Source organism: Culicoides brevitarsis, chromosome 2, assembly GCF_036172545.1.
Source record: "Culicoides brevitarsis isolate CSIRO-B50_1 chromosome 2, AGI_CSIRO_Cbre_v1, whole genome shotgun sequence".
NCBI classification, from domain to species: Eukaryota; Metazoa; Arthropoda; class Insecta; order Diptera; family Ceratopogonidae; genus Culicoides; species Culicoides brevitarsis.
Window position 1 is genome coordinate 16,963,227 of NC_087086.1, and position 17,029 is coordinate 16,980,255.

Here is a 17,029-nt window from a genome sequence, read left to right on the forward strand (position 1 = left end):
GTGCACTTAATCTCCGGATATGAATAACGAAGACTTTTTTCTATTAAACAATAAATAATTTTTATTGTTTTAATTTTTTTTTCAAATCAATTTCTTTTTTCTTTCATTTTTTGCGCATTCACTTTGTTTGTCCGAAAATGAAACTTTCAACACTTAACGGTACTTTACGAAAAAATTAAAATATTTGCATATCACACTAATGATCGCGAATTTTCTTGTCTCCCACAGGTAAATAAAATAAAGAACTTTAAAAATTATTTTTTTTTTAGTTGGAACTTTGCAAACTTTGCCACGACACGATCACCGCAACACTGACTTGTACAGCTTGCCTTTTTCTTTTTTTTTTTACTGAAAGATATTATTATTTTTATTATTTCAGTGTGTGTTCGAAACTTCACTCTCTTCGCGTGTTTGTTATGGCGATACACGATTGAAATCAGCACTGAGGTGAACAGAAATAAATACGAAAAAAAGAGAAACAAATACTAACTTAAACCGCGAGAAAGAGACTGGTTTAGCGTGGCAAGAGGAGAGAAGTTGATCGACGCGATTTGAAAAAAAAAATACAAAAAAGTCACATCTCGTATGGGTAAGATACGGATTTAGAACCTTTTAAATTTTTTACTCACGGTTTTAAATTTCACGATATTCATTCATTCATAAAAAAAAGTTGTAGAATCATATGGTCGTCATTTGTTTTTTTTTTTTTTTTTTTCATTCTCTCTCGGTGCAAGTTGTTGAAGAAGAAAATAAATAGAATGAACGAATCGTGTCGCAATGCTTATAATTAACTTGATAACCGCAATCATAATGAAGATGCAACAAAACAACAGCCGCGCAATAAATAATTTAAATTACGAAATTTAGGCGCACGATAATTAGAATTCTGGTTAAAAGGGCAATCTGGTTGTCATTTTTTTCTCGAGTACTCGGAGGAATGTTAAATTTTATTGTTACTCCAAGCTATTTTTAAGCCGTTTTATGTGTGTTTTATGGACACTTGAACATATTTTGTCAACATTCCGCAGAACATAAGTTGTTTACAAAAAAAACCTCGAGACTGTTGAACGCCCTCTTACCGGCTTTTCATGTCAAGTTTTCTTAATTTTTTATTTTTATAACATTGAATTCGATGTTTTGTTATTTTATGAGAAAAAAAAAGTTCATTTTTAATACAATTTGCATGTCTTTCTGTGAAAACAGAAATAATTTATGCAAAAACTGAATATATTTTGACAGTTTTTTAAATAAATTTCAACTTGATCATGGATAAAAATAAATTTTGAAGAACAAGAAAATTTGTCTTTGTTTAAAAAAATTTTTTTTTTCATAAAATCCCCCACAAAAAACTTGAAAATTTCTCTAAACACTTAAAAAACATCAAAAATTAAGTCAACAAATATACGAAAAAAAATTAATTTCTTACTTTATGCGTTTTACGAGCATTTGGCATGCATGTTGATACTAAATTTTTGTGGCCTGTCATCCACATGTAGTTTCATTCATTAAAAAATTATTGTAAATCGTTGTAAATACAAAGTTGATACAAGTGGAAAAGCAAGTTAATACCTTGGTGGATTTATTCGCTATGCCGTTCAGCGTAAAATGTGTAAAGTTGAACAAAAATAGATTTACAAACTCGAAAAATGAAATCAGATCATGCAACGCGGGACTGTGACGCGACGCAAACGATACTATTAATAATTTATTAATAGAAAATTTTCACATATCAAACTTAAACAACAAAAAAAAACTTTAGGAAAACGTCAAAAATTAATCCGACGATCGACAGATTTTTTTTTTGTTCGCAACCTAACACTCCAAAAAAAAAACTTTTTTTTTCTATAAACTTCTATTCATTCATGAATGTGAATTTTTTTGCTTCTTTTTCTTCAACAGCTCAAGTGCTTGGCAAGAAAAATAATATTGATTGCATGTTTCGCAGGCGTAAAAATATTTTTTTTTGCTTTTCAAATCATGTTGTTTATTCGAAAACGTTTGTTTAGTCAAGTTTTTTTTTAGTATATCAAGAAATAAATATTTTTTTATTGAAGAAAGCAAGCAAGCACGATAACGGTAGACAATTTGTTTGCATTCTTGTATATAAACTTTGATTTTCTTGTTTTTGTTATTTTTTTCATGATTTTATTGATATGTTATGTAACACACTTACCTGATTTTGCTGGAGTGGTTCTTTGGTTGTTTTTGGGCGATTGAATGCCGCTCTTCGAGTCCAAGCTTAGGTCGCTTTGGGAGCTGCGATCGATTTCGTGATTGCTGAAAATAGAAAAAAAAGAACATTTGGGTGAGTAAATTATATTATTATTTGACTTTTTATTTAATTTTTTTATCTTAAATATTAATTTTAAAAAAATAATAAAAATTTATTAAAATAATTTTTAAAAAACTAGGCAAATTTTATTAATTTTATAAAATTTTTATAATTTTTTTTACCGTTTTATTTTAAGACAATAATATTTATTTTAATTAATAAATTAAAATTATTAAATTTTTCCAGTTAAAAAATATAGATAAAAATAAAAAATAAAAATAAATAAACCTGTCTTTAAATAAAAATTTAAAAAATATTAACCTAAATTAATTAAAAATAAATAACTTAAATTTTCTTTAAAATTGCTTCTTTAAATTAAAATAAAAATTTAAAAAATGTAAAAAAAAATCCTAAAAAATTATAAATTATTTTTGTTTTCCCTCTAAATTAAATTGAAAAGGTACTTAATATTTTTTTTTTTCAAAGGGGTCAAATAAAGGTGCATCGATTCGTCATCGTGCTGTTCGGACATTGCTCGTAAAAAAGTAAGACATTAGCATGAACCTTTGTACCGTTAATTAATTCAGCCTTGACTCACATTTAGCCGGGCATATTCTTATTATATCGAACATTTTTATTATTATTTACGTTTAATCGCACGCTGTTGTCTTATTATTATTTACGCATGTGAATTCTTGTGAATTTTAATAATAATATTGTTTGAATAATGTTTGACATGTATTATGTAAATCTCGGTGCATTCAGGTAAAAAAATATGAAAAATTGAACGGACACTCATTTGAGGTAAATTTATGTTTGTTTAGCATAAAAGTCATTAATAATAATGAGGACAACAAATCATAACGTGAAAAAAAACTGTTTAAAAAAAATCCAGATAAACTCGTTTGTTTGTGCAAAATACAAAAAAAAAATCTAACTCCTTGAAGACGTCGAGACAAGCGTATCAGGTTTTAATGCGACGGTGACATAATTTCATTCGAACGAAATTTATATGCTTTTAAAAATTAATTCGTGACCGGAGCGACAATGGACCGTACGAACCTACCACAATACAGAATTTATAATGTTATTAAGAGGTTGTGATTAAATTTGATGTGCTTGGGAATTTTTTTCGGTCTTTCGGGACTTTAGATGAATAAAAATGTCGTAAAAAATGTTATTTAGATGCAGTAAAGAACTGAAAATGATAAAAATTATTTAAATTTCTGAGCAGATCTTCAAAAAAATTAATGAAAAAAGACAGGAATTGGCAGAATTTTAATGAAATTATCAAAAAATGTAAATTTGAGAGCAAGTTTTTGCTTGTTTACAAACTAAAAGGATCAATATTTGGTTTTTAAATATAATTTTTTGATAAAAATTGATCAAAAATTTGAATGCGAAAATAACTTGCATGGGTCAAAACAAGAAAAATTGTTTAAAAAAACTATTAAAAATTTTCTTTTCTATCAAAAAAATTTTTTTTAATGTTTTAATGAATTTTTATGTGGAATAGACGTTTAAAGATCGTAATTTAATTTATAATTTATATTTTAATTTTTTATGAATTTTGTCTTAAAAAATATTATTGTAAAGATGAAAAAATTGTAAAATTTTAAATATTTTTTCCCTAAAATTATTTTTTTTTTATCAAGAAACCTTCAAATTCACACAAAATCAATAAAATTTTATGAAAGCTGTAAATTCACACAAAACATCACCTCCTTAAACGGCTTCTGCATCCGCCTTGCCTCCAACTGAGACAATTTTTTACAACTTTGAACTAAAAAAATCCGTCCTACATGACAATACAAAATCATAAATTTCATTAAAAGCACCGACAACCGCTCTCAAATTTGCATAAAAAGACGCTCGTTCACACATTAGATCACGTCGCATCAAAATTAAATTTCAAAATCATGCAACGACGACGACGACACTTGATACGCGTTTGTTGTTACAAAACAATGACTGTTTACACACAAAGTAGGTTGAGTTTACCGACAATTAAGATTAAAACGATTTATTCATTTAAAAAAGACGAAAAAAATCGCATCATTTTCGTTAATTATATGGCCGCAGATTTGATAAGCTTTTGACATGACATGAAAGTAATCAGCAAAAATTCCGTTTAATTTGCCATTTTATTCAATTTTTCTGCGGAATATCGAATTACCCTCGTATTTACTCGTCAGGATAATTTGTGTGGCTTCAAAGCTCTTGTTGACATTGTTGATCGACGGAAAAATGACTCATGCCGTAATGTTACAATGTAAAAACGAAAGTGACGACAGTTGACTGACTATTTATTTATGCTTGAATAATTCCGTGTACAAAAAAATAAATATGAAAAATTCTCTTGAGACTCGGATTTAAACAGAATATAATTGAATTATAACTTTTTTTTTCTTCGTACCGAGTAAATTATTGCGAGAATGCAATTTTTTGCTGCTGCTGCACTGAGAATAAAATGATCGTGAGGTGGCTTCATAATAAATGTCGGCATTTGTTTTTAAAACGTTACATCGTAACATTACATCTGAATAATAATAATAAATGATTATACTGTGTGCGAGTAGTTGTTAGATCATCTACATGGCTGCTTTGATAGAGCAATGTGTGTTTGTTTGTGTGTCAGATACACATTTCTGTTGAAGACAAGACGTTTATTTATTTTTTCTGTTATTAATAATTTGAGTGTACATGAAATATTTAGCGTTCGCAATATCAACGGGGCAATAAATGTTAGGCTAATGCTGAGAACGAAAGGCATTTCTCAGCGAAATTTTGCGTTTTTGTGTGAATTTCTTGAAATTCTTTAAAAATTTTCACGATTTCTTACGATCGAATATTTTATCTATTTTTTTTAAATTTTATTTAATTTTTATAATTTTTTTTAAATTAAATTTTAAATATTTTTTAAGTTTTTCTCATTTATTTTCCAGTTTTTTTTTTTTTTATTTTATTTTTTTTTTTTTTTTTTTTTTTTTTTTTTTAATTTTATTTTTTTTTTTTTTTATATTTTATTTTTTAATTTTTTTTTATTTTTTTAATTAAAAAAATTTATTTTTTTTTAATTTTTGATTTTTTTTTTAATCCTTTTTATAAAAATCGAAGCATTTTAAAAATTTAAATAATTTTTAATTAATTAATTTTAATTAATAATTTTTCTCAACTAAAAATATTTTTTTATAAAAATGTCGAGAAACTCAAAATTTGATTTTTTTAAATATTTTTTTTTTTTTTTTTGAAAATTTTCAAGAATTTCTCTTTATTCACTTTTTGATTAAAAATGCGCTCAGATCAATTTTATTTTATTTTTTTTTACTCTCAAGAGTAAAAGATGCTTACGATTACATCAGACAGTTGATGCCTTGTCATCAAACTCTAATATTTTCAACTTTTACAGTCGTGTCATGTCAATGCAAACAATAAATTTAATAATATTTCTCGCATCGCGGTCCCGCCTTAGCTTACGCAAAGTTTTGTGTGTGTCTCGTTCAATAAATAAACATGTCGAAAAAAAATTGAACGCACCTAATTTACACAAAGATCTGATAAAATCGTTAAATTAGCTGATCTTTGGCCCTTTGGCGATCTTATCACTAAAAAAAATTTACAAAATTAAAAAAAAAACTTACTGTTTTGCTGCGATAAAAAGTTGTCGCTTCGTTGCCGCCGGAGATTTGACAAGCCCGCAATACACTTTCGACTTTACTTCACTAAAATCGCGCTTTTTAGCACTCGAGTTCTTTTGATTTTCGGCAATTTTATTCATCACGGCGTCCCATTTGTTGTTCGATTTGGGTTTCGTTCGTTTTTGCGCGTCTCTGTCGACATTTTCGCGGAGTGGCGTACTGCCACGCGTACTTCGCGTCGAATTTGAGCAAAGTGACAAGTCCTCGCTTTCGAGCGAATTCAGCTTTTGGATCTTGCACTTGTTGCCCAACAAGGATCGCGGTGTCATTTCGAGTTTCCGTTGCAACGTAATCGCCTGTTTGCGTGTTTGTTGTTTGCTTGCGGACCCGCTAGCAGTAACAGTGGCATGTGTGGTGTCTCCGCTCGAACGGTTTGTGACAGACTGTCGTGCGGCTTTCGTATTATCACTGTCGACTACCGTAGCGCTCTTATCATACTGCAACGACGACGACGACGTTGACGATTGTGACGGTGTGTGAGTGTATTCGTTGCCTTCGTCTGTTGCGTTATTAATTAATTCATTATTATTTTGTTGTAGTAAAATACTGGAGCGCTTCTTTTCCGTGTACTGCGTGTTACTGCTGCTCTGCGTTTCGGTATCGGGCGAAATATCGGCCGTTTGATTGTTATTGGGGGCCTGCAATCGATGCGACATGTCGTCATCGCCCCGATTTTCCACATCTGTAAAGACGCCCGAAGATTCCATGCAAGAATCGTCCATTGTGCCTTGCTGAACGACGGGTTGCACAGGCATCGCATTCATTTTGGCGCCAAATAACGTGCCGTCAATGACTTGCGCTCGTCGATCTCCGCCGCGATTGTCATCCGCATCACTTTCCGTGAAGAAATCCGAGTCAGTCATGGGATCTTGACGCCGTGAAACGACATTCGAGCGATTTTCCTGCTGATTTAACATCCCATTGACGGGAGAATGATCGGCGCCACGACTTGCGGGACGTGACATCTCGCCATCGCCCTGATATCCGTCGCTCGTGACACTTGTGATACTCGCAATGAAACTATTGGAGATTTTACTCATGGCGGATTTGGTCATTTTGTCACTTTCAGCCAGCGACGAGATCATATCTTGCGGAAAAGTGTCAGTTTCGACGCCATCCATGTCGGTTTTTACACCAATTGGATCTAATGGCAGTTCCTCGGGACTTGGAGTTAAGTCTAACCGACATTGATGCCTATTAAATTTCATATCTTGATGACTTTGCAATTGCAGATTGCCTGGATGACTTGCTGTAAATGCCAAAAAGTGAGTAAAAAACAAGAATTACTTGCAAAAATTTCTTACCTGTATTCGTTTTTGTCGAATCCAAAAACTCTTTCATCTGTTCGGGCGTCAAAATTCCCAAACTCTCATCCATTTCGAAGCTATTTTGTTTCCCGCCCGTATTTTGACTGCTGGATTTGTTGTGACCCGGCATCGAAGACGAATTTGACATATCACATAAATCGATTGAGCAATCTTGGACATATTCCGACAAGTCGAGTCCAAGTGAAAATCTCTGTTTTGGCGGAATTACGCCTTTGTTCCCGTCTCGCATCACAACAACAACCTGTTCGGTATCAGCTAATGGCTCCGAGGGACTCTCCAACGGTTGATCCGGCACAAGAGTCTTGTCTAAGGGTTTTCTGACGAATCGTCGCCCTGAACAACGGGCAAACACAACAAATCCGTGACATTTATCGGCTCAACGGGAACCGTTTCATCGAAAATATGCTGACTAGTTGACGCGATGTCAGTTATATTGAGCAAAGGCTTCTCATTGTTGATCGTAGAATTCAATCCCGGGCCAGGACAAAGCCCTTTTTCGATCATTTGCTCTGCCAAGTCTGTCGATAAACGACTTCCACGAATTTTAAGCGTCTCTTCCGCCAATTTTTCATCCGGATTTTCATCGGCAACATCAAAAGTTTCATTTCTCTCGGAGAGTTTTGGCTTTTTAGCTGTTCCCGCGACATCAAAAGTCCCGTCAAGAGGCTTGAGAAAAGTCGAATTTGTCTCTGCTTTGCAAAAAGTTGAGTTTTTCGGTGCCACAGGCGTTGCTGAGACCTCAAATGTCCCGTTAACTTGGTAAGTAGCATCAGCAGCATCACTTAGAGTCTCAACACTGCCGCCTACCAACTCAATTGGCTCGTCATCAATGAGCATCTGCTCGCTGCCATTCTTGTGTATGTTATCAGGTACGGTCGCTAATGTAGCAACGCTATTTGGTTTATGCAAGTTCGATCGACTACTAAAGTCACTGCGCTTCAAAAGACTCGATTTGCGTTTTGTGACAATCGCGTCGCGCGAATGCGAACGAAAAACTGAGGGACGACCGGATTTCAGGTCAGTTGGTTTCTTTGTGACTTTTGATGAAGCCGCTGTTGTTGTTGTTGTATTTGGAACAGCGGGTTTTGCGAATTTTGTGCCGAAAGTGGGGATTTTACTGCTGCCAGCATCCATCCGGGGAATTTTTGATGTTGTTGGATTCTGGAAAAATACAAAAAATAATTTAAGTGATAAGTTTTTTTTGTTATTCTCACATCGTATGCAAAAAGTAATAATTTTAAAACGTTGCAACTGTAACAAATGCATCGATGCACTTCAAGCACATCACAAAATAGAAAGAAATTATGAAACAAAACAGAGAAACAAACTGGCACAAACACACACATTTTGCATGTAGGCATAGTTTACTGTACCATTGACTGCTCCGAGGCACTATTTATATCACTGCATGCACTACGGGCACCGAGAGACAGACAGACATGTGTGTTTTGCTGCATAACATAATTAAATAGGTTAAATATAAAAGTATATCGCATTAACTTGAATTCGTAGTTGAAGTAAATTTTGCAGCTAATTTCGAGTTAATGTCCTATGAACTCGACTTTGATTACCGTTTTCTTTGTGATACTTTACAATTCAATAAGCTTCCAGCACAAAATTTATCGAAGCCGCACAAAATAACAACAACGACATGTGAAACAATCATTCAATTGTGTAAAGAGCCGCACCTCAAAAATTATTTTTTTTTTCGATGTATCGAGCAACTATCATCTACTCATCTCCTTCATTCGTTATTTTTTTTTATTAAATAAAAGTTTTTTATATCATTTGATCGCGCGCAAAATTGCCAGAGGGCCCAATTTCAATTGTAATTTCTTGCGGGGACATTTTTTACCTTTTTTATTGAAAATATTTGAGCTTTCGATAGTTTAAACAATTTTTGAGTCGTAAAGTGAGTCTAACTCTTAAAAGTTTTAAAGCTGAAAGCGAAAAAATAAATAAAAGTTGTAAAAAATTAAACATGTAACATCATGTTGATGACTAATAACACTCGATTTGATCGTGTCGAGTGTTAAAAACAAGCAAAAAACAACAAAAGACTCTTCAACAACCTTTTGTTAAGTTTCAATTTCGAGTAGTTCTCAAGTATTGACCTCACAGTAGCGTTTAAACAGCAAAAAAATCACTTTAATTCATTAGAAGATGTTGCGAGAGATGATTTAACTGGAAATTTTTATTAAAATTATGAAATTTATTAAAAAGATTTGAAAATTTCTTCAAATTTTCTTTAAAAATACCTTTTTTGTCATTGAATTTCATAAAATTATCAAAATTTCAAATAAAAACTAGTATTTAGTTTCTAAAATTGTTTGCAATTTTATTAAAAAAGTTAAAAATTTTCAAAAGTTGCAAAAGTCAGTTCAAAATGTTTGAAAATTCGCTCAAACTTATGAATTAAATTAATAAAAAGCTCAAAATTTTAAGTTTATTAGAAAATTTATGAAAACTGAAAATTTTCTTCTTTTGAAAACAAAAATTCATGAAAAATGTTAAAAAAATGTTTATGAAAAATATTTAAAAATATATTTTAGTGAAAAAATATATTGCAAATTTTTGAAATATGCCAAAAAAAGACGATATCAATTTGAAAAATCGGAAAAAAAAATTTGTTCAATTTTATAAATTATTTTAAAGAGCCACGAAAAAAATAACAAAATCTTATTGAAGATGTTAATTTAAATCCAAAAATGCTTATTTGATCGCTGGCAACGTCAAATAAAATTTTTCAAGAAGTAAAAAAATTTTTTTCATCAAATTGTTTTTTTGAAAACATTTAAACTTCTTTAGCAATTAAATTAATCTACCTAAATAAAATTTAACATCTAAATAAGATTTAAAAAATATAAAAAAAGTCAATTACTTGTTAAAATTAAATTAAGACTTTTGGAAATGGCGCGACGATAATAGTAAAATATATAAATAAATAGAATTAAACTTTAAAATTTAAAAAAAAACACAAAAAATTAAAATTGGAAGAAAAAAAATGATAAGAAGTTCATCAAATTGTTTAAAATTTTCTGTTTTTTAAATGAAAAATATTGAATTTCGGCAAAAATGTTCATATTGTTGCCATAATTTATAAATAATTTTTTTAAAAAAGTTCATTCAACTTGTCATTAACCCTGTCTTTTGTACAAAAATTAAAAATTTTAATGAAAAATGTTCAATTTCGCACATAAAATCATTAAAAAGTGTAAATTTTTTATGCCACATATGAACAAAAAATCGAATTTTAATACAAAAAGTGCTAATTTCGAAATTAACTTCTCCTCTCTAATCATTAAAACAAACAAACTAAAATAAAATTTGAAAGATTTAGCGATCAAATGACACGAAAGGGTGGTCTTGTCAATAAATTTTACTTTCACATATTGTACACTACAACGCCAATTGATACAATTTACAATCAATCATCAATCAGTCATTTCACGAACATTTTGCTTCCTCTTCGTAACAAGTCAATTCAATTTCGTTACTACTTTATTTTGGCTGACATTCAATTTTTTTTTCATTTTTTCGTAAAAATTGATAAAAAAATTACTTGCGGAGCCCTTTCTAACTCAATAAAATGAAATTCCTTTCAAAAACAGAATCAAAACTTAATTGCTTATCTCGTAACAAGGTCAGATAGCAGCTACGAGATAAAATTCTTGCTTGTGTTGGAATCGAGCCACAACTACTCGCAAGCACTGACCTTGATAAATTTAATCATATATTCATAAAGTCATCGGAGTTAATGGATTTGGAGCATAAAATTTAATATTTTAAGCTTCTTTTTCTTTTTTGGCCTTTTACAAAAAAAAATAATAATTTTCAGCTTTTGTCATTTAAATTTTAAAATTTTTATACAAATAAATCCCAATTAATCGCTTAATCAATATTTTGACAAAAAAAAAGTTATGAGCGATAAAACTGTTTCCATTGACTGGGTTCCGTCTCTTATCCAATAAATAGCTATAATAACAATAATAAAAAAATAAACTTTAATTAATTACTACTCGAAGTGATTTATTTACAGTTTTACTATTATTTTCTCTGCCGCATTCACAACCCATCGTACAATGAATCCATCGAAAAAGGCAGCAAAATACTTGTTTGGATGCTTTTTCTGCTACCTGATTTGCGGTAATTCCTTAAATGTAACTGTCTGCAAAGCCATAATAGTCAAACGAGTAGCTAGAAAAGTTTTCTTTTTCATCATTTTTTCCTCACACATTCGCAACAAAGACGCCTACGAATCCATTTTGTTGAGTGGAACGCCGGAAATGTCTCTAGAGGATACATTTTTGGCAGTAAAAAAGCAGAAAATGAGGACGACTGGTGAAAATTGGCACAAAAAGTCCTTTCAGTCGGTCTGGCTCCATGCAGAAAAAAAATTATTTCGTGCTTGAACTTCTAAAAACTCGTTTTTTTTTCTTCGGCAGAATTTCGTGACATGACAATCCTAATTTATGAGTTGCTTGAATTTCTTCAAATTCTTGAAAAAATGCGCTTTCGTGCGTCATAAAAATTTTTTGGTTCTGTTCCACTTTTTTTTTATAACCACAGGAAAAGAACATAAAATAATAAAAAATATTTTCAGGTAAACAGAGATTTTTTTGTGACGGAACGTCAGACTTGTTTGGTCTAAACTATTACGAGATAAGGCACGCACATACACAACAATGGCAGTCAGTCGATGCAAAATGCGGCGTATTGTTGCAAAAATTATGATTATATAAGAAGTGTAATTGTAGAAATTTTGCATTATTTGTCTATTTTTGCTATTTGTTCGGAAAAAATATCGCAAAAACATGAAAAAAATCTCACCTTCGCCATGGCAAATGCGTTTCAAGTGACTTTCCTCGCTTTTGATTAAATTTTGTATTACTTTGTTGATTTGTGTTTTTGTGTGTTTTCGTAGCTACTACACTTTTATCGATCCATTTTATTTATTATTTGTGTGTATTTATTTTTCTGCCGTTTCTCGGAAAGAAAATAAAAGCATAAAACTAATTATTTTCGGTTTCTGTTTCTCTCACTGCCTTTTTTTAATTACAACAATGAATTCACTTATTTTTTCACTTTTTATTTAAAAAATTATTAGAAACGACACTTGGATTATACCACCTTTGGGAATTTTTTTAATTTGCACTTTTTATCATACATTAGATGGATAATGATGGCAGAAAATTAAAATCCGTCATCGCTTTTGATAAAATTCAATTTTTTTCTCAAATCAATAAAATAACGCCTTCTATTTTGTTTCAATTTTATGGTTATTCCGAGTTAATCTGAGATAAATTAGACAAATGTTGTGGTTGAAAAATGTGTTTTGCAGGTAGATTTATTTGTTAAAATTTTAATATGAATTTGATTCAACGCAATAAATTTTCTGAATTATCTCAAGTTGTGTGTGTTACGAGTGATTATTGTCTCTTAAATAATGGAAATTATTCCAAAAATTGATCAAAATAATTCGCTTCGATAGTTCGTTAGACAATAAAATATGTTTCACGTCCGATTTTGTGTCGTTCGCACATCGTACTGACGAGAAATAATCAATGTTGTGGTGAGTTTTGTTGAATTTGAGTTGAAATTTCAACCAAGCGTAGCGATATTGTAAAAGTGACTTGGCTAGTTTTTGAATATTTTTTAATTTTTTATTTAACGATTTTTTTCTTTTCAGAGTTCTTTAGAGTTAATCTGGATATAAAAATGGACTGTAGTATCTGACGAACCAGAATAGCGTTTTCACGATTCAAAATATTGCGTTTGTATTAGCGTTAAAGGTACGTCGCTCGACGACATCAAGTTAGGGAATTACATAATATTCGGAGGCACTATGAAAATTTTGGTTTGGAATCTTTCTTTCATCAAAGGTGAGACACGGAAGCTTTTTAACGTTGCAGCAACAAACAATACATTTTACCATGGGATCTCCAGGCAGAACGTTTATCGGCTCAAGGGTCATGCTGGAAAAATCAATTCATTTCGCAATAATCCGAATCTTTCTTGTAAACCCTAACGACTTCGATCAAATCAATTAAACGACTATCACGTTTCGGAAAAAGAAGAAGAAGACGTGGTAAAGGTATCTTTGTATTATTGCACCTCGATTCCCACGAACCTCCAATTAGTCATGGAGACTGCCATCAACTCTTGGATCTAGTCATTGATACAGAAAAAATCTTAAGGCCCTCCAGGTATATACCATTTCTGAAGGAAATCCTCACGCATCTTCGCTCAATAAATTGTCAACAAAGTACGAGTGTTCAACTTCGCAAATTGAAAATTATCGAAAAAGGTTGGAGTCTAATACTCCGTTATGAATTAGCTTAACTTCAGGATATGATTTGACTGAAGAATTACTTGAAAAATTGTTGAAATAACTTTGTTCTTTTTGATTTATTCAAAAATAAATACAGAGAAAGCAATTTAAATTTTTTTTTCAAAATCAAAAAACTTGACAGCAATCAAAAATATGCCAATAATACATATTCGTCGTTTGTCCAAAAATGAGACGCACCTAAAACGCTAATATAAACTCAAAATTTTGGTTCGTCAGAACGTTAAAGGGGTTCGTCGGATACTACAGTCCAGTCAAAACACAAACTCAATTCAACTCAAAACTCAGAATTTCAACGTTTATTTTTCATTGAATGACATCAAATGCACTGCGCATGTAGCGCCTACCGATCGATAAACATATGATTTTCATGAAAAACAAGTGTTTTCACTGTCCTGTGTATCTATGCAGAAAATGTTTGATTTATCGCTACGTGAAGGGAATGCTTAATAATGTTGTTGTGCAATATGCGCTCGAATAACCGGTAGGAAATTGGCAAAGGAATTGATAAATACGTTAGATGGACATTTTTTGATTTGATGTCAAGATGAGTTTTCAAGTAGTTTTTGCAGCAATTTAATTGAAAATTGGCAAGCTTTAATTGTTAAAGAATAATTTTTATGCTTTTTGATGAGCTTTTTTTACTAATAACAGCCACTTAAGGATAATAATTTTTAAGAAAAATAAGTTTTTTGAAGATTTAACTGAATTTCGCTATTTTTAAAGACAAAAAATGTCTTGAGCTTCAAATTTTAGCATTTAGCAAAAAACTTGGTTAAAAATCTCAAAAATTCCATTTAATACTCAATAACTTTCTCATTTTTCGTAGAATGATCGTAATCCAGTCCTAATCTGTAATTTATTTCCTTTATCGCATCCAACGTATAGTCCAGTTGATCTTTTGTGTGATCAGCAGATAGACAAATCCTCAAACGACTTCCAAAGACACCAACTGCTGGATATCCAACAGCTGCTACTGCAATTTTATACTCTTGAGCCAAGATTCGAGATGTTTCACTAAAAAAAAAATTTTTTTTTAAACGAATTTCTATAAAAATCAATAAAACTTACATCATTTTCGACGCAAAATACGAAATAATTGGCACAATTGGAGAATCTGCATCGCCACACACCACAATTCCCATCTGAAGGAGTCTTTCGCGAAAATAGTGAGTATTTCTTCGCAATTGATTGATTCTGTTGTGAATTTCAACTTTATTATCGTGCTTTCCTAAACACATTTCGAGGGAATTGATCAATTTTGGAATCACTGCGATCGGCAACGGAGCACTATAAAAGCTGCCTTGACTGTTTTTTCGTAAGAAATTAATGAGTTTTTTCGATCCTGCGATAAATCCTCCGAAAGAAGCAAATCCCTTGCTATATGTTCCCATCCAAATGTCAATTTCCCTTGGATCGACTCCAAAATGTTGTGTAACTCCTTTTCCTTCGTCACCTAAAACTCCGATACTGTGTGCCTCGTCAATGTAAAGATAAGCCTTGTACTTTTTCTTTAACGCAACAATTTCCGGTAAGTTTACGACAGTTCCTTCCATACTGAAAATCCCCTCAGTTACGATGAAAATTTTCTTCCACAGTCCTTCAACGATTCCATCGATCAACATTTCCTCAAGATTTTCCATGTCGTTGTGTTTGAAGACTCTTACAGTCGCTCCTGACAATTTCAAGCCCAAAATCATCGAAGCATGATTTTTCTGATCGCTCAAGACGAGACATCCCTTCGTGATGATTGACGGTAAATTCATCGTGTTTGTAGCGAATCCCATGCCGAACGAAATGACGGACTCTGCACCTAAGAATTCAGCAGTTAATTGCTCCACGTGATTATGCAACAATGTATTTCCAAGTTCGCGATATGAACTAGAAGCAACAATTCCCACGTTTTTGATTGACGTTTCAACAGCATCGACGCACTCTCCTTTGTTTCGCGATAAGCCCAGGTAGTTGAAGGACGAATAATTTATAAAATCAAATGTTTTTCCGGTGAAACTGGAGAAAAAAAAATAAAAAAAAAATATTTTAATAATTTTAAGGAAAGAAAATTCCAAAAAAAAAAATTTTTTTAAATTCAATATAAGATAGCAAAAGGGAAACATTTAAAAAAAAAAATCAAAATAAGATAGAAAATGGAAAATTTTTTTACTTTTTTTAACATTATTTTTTTCAAAATTTTCTATATCAGGAAATTTATTTTTAATTTTGAACTTAAATTAAAATTAATTCAATGTAAAAAAAATTCAAAAACGTTAAAAAAATATTAAAAAAAAAAAATGAAAAAAATTTTTCGCCTTACTTAACACATCCTTTGTCATCTTTAATCCTTTGCTTGACAGTTACTCGATCACTTGCCAAAGAGCTTGCCACATTATTTAAGCAATGCCAAACCCTTGGATAAATATGCGTTGAGAATAATCGATCAGCTGGACTATACAAAGGTGAATATCCTTCGCGATCAATTTCGTTTCGTACTTTTCTTTTGTATCCGAAAATTTCTTTTAGGTAACAGATCACGATCAGAATGTAAAATATCAAAAACGTACAGCAGCATTGAACGAACGGAGGTTCTTTGATTCTTTTTGGTTTTCGTGTAATTTGACTCATTTTAGTTATTAGAGGAAATCCAAAGTTCAACCGAATCACAGGAGATCAATAGACGAACTGACGCTCATTTGCACGTAACTTAAGAAATGTAATTAGATTTTCATTTTTATTCAAAATGAAGGAAAACAATTGAGTACAATTTGCTGATATTGAACAAAGTCACACACTTTTTATTAGTTGAGTCTACATTGAGTGTTTTAATTTTAGTCTCCAGTAGGTTTTCAAGTCAAACGGAAGTTTTTTAATTGAGAAAAATGAGATTTTTGTTAATTCTTTTTATATTAAAGATCATTTTTCACGAAATTTCTTGTGAAAATCTGACAAAAGGTATGTTAAATTTTCAAATATTTAAAAGTTTTAATTAATAATTTCAAAATTAGGAAATAATCCTCTCTTGATTCGATATCACAGTGAAGACAGACAATTTGAAGGTCCAAAAACCACAAATAACGTCAAAAATAATGCTGAAAATCTATTAAAAAGTTTAATTATTGTCATTTTGTGTTGTACGATTTACGACTTTTACACAAAAGACCCTCAGAAAAGCAATTTGTTGACCACATTTTCACTCAGAAGGAATTTCAACGAGCTACTGGAGGAAAAAACTCAAACAACATCAACTTCTATCGCATGTATCGACGGAATTCGAGTACTAACGATCTTTTGGATTGTTCTTTTGCATGTCTTTTGTGAGATCTTGTGTGTTTTTGTCAAGGAAATTCACAATCCAGAAGAAGCTGTTGAGGTAAATTTTAAAAAA

At 31.2% G+C, this 17,029-nt stretch overlaps 2 protein-coding genes across 2 annotated transcripts in view; both read right to left on the bottom strand.

Moving 5' to 3' along the window:
• The window catches only part of LOC134830580 (uncharacterized), a 27,453-nt gene extending 19,785 nt beyond the window's left edge, over positions 1-7,668 (bottom strand). The window contains exons 1-3 of the mRNA XM_063844115.1: positions 7,275-7,668; positions 5,914-7,219; positions 2,174-2,277 (exon numbers count right to left, since the gene is read on the bottom strand). Of these exons, the coding sequence (XP_063700185.1) occupies positions 2,174-2,277; positions 5,914-7,219; positions 7,275-7,527 (1,663 nt within the window). The 5' untranslated portion in view covers positions 7,528-7,668. The remainder of the gene's footprint in view (positions 1-2,173; positions 2,278-5,913; positions 7,220-7,274) is intronic.
• LOC134830581 (uncharacterized) lies at positions 7,605-12,829 on the bottom strand. Its single transcript, XM_063844116.1, has 2 exons — positions 12,129-12,829; positions 7,605-8,459 (listed from the first exon to the last, which is right to left on the bottom strand). Exons 1-2 carry the CDS (start codon positions 12,135-12,137, stop codon positions 7,605-7,607), a joined length of 864 nt encoding a protein of 287 aa, XP_063700186.1. The 5' UTR covers positions 12,138-12,829.
• Positions 12,830-17,029: the final 4,200 nt, after the last annotated feature.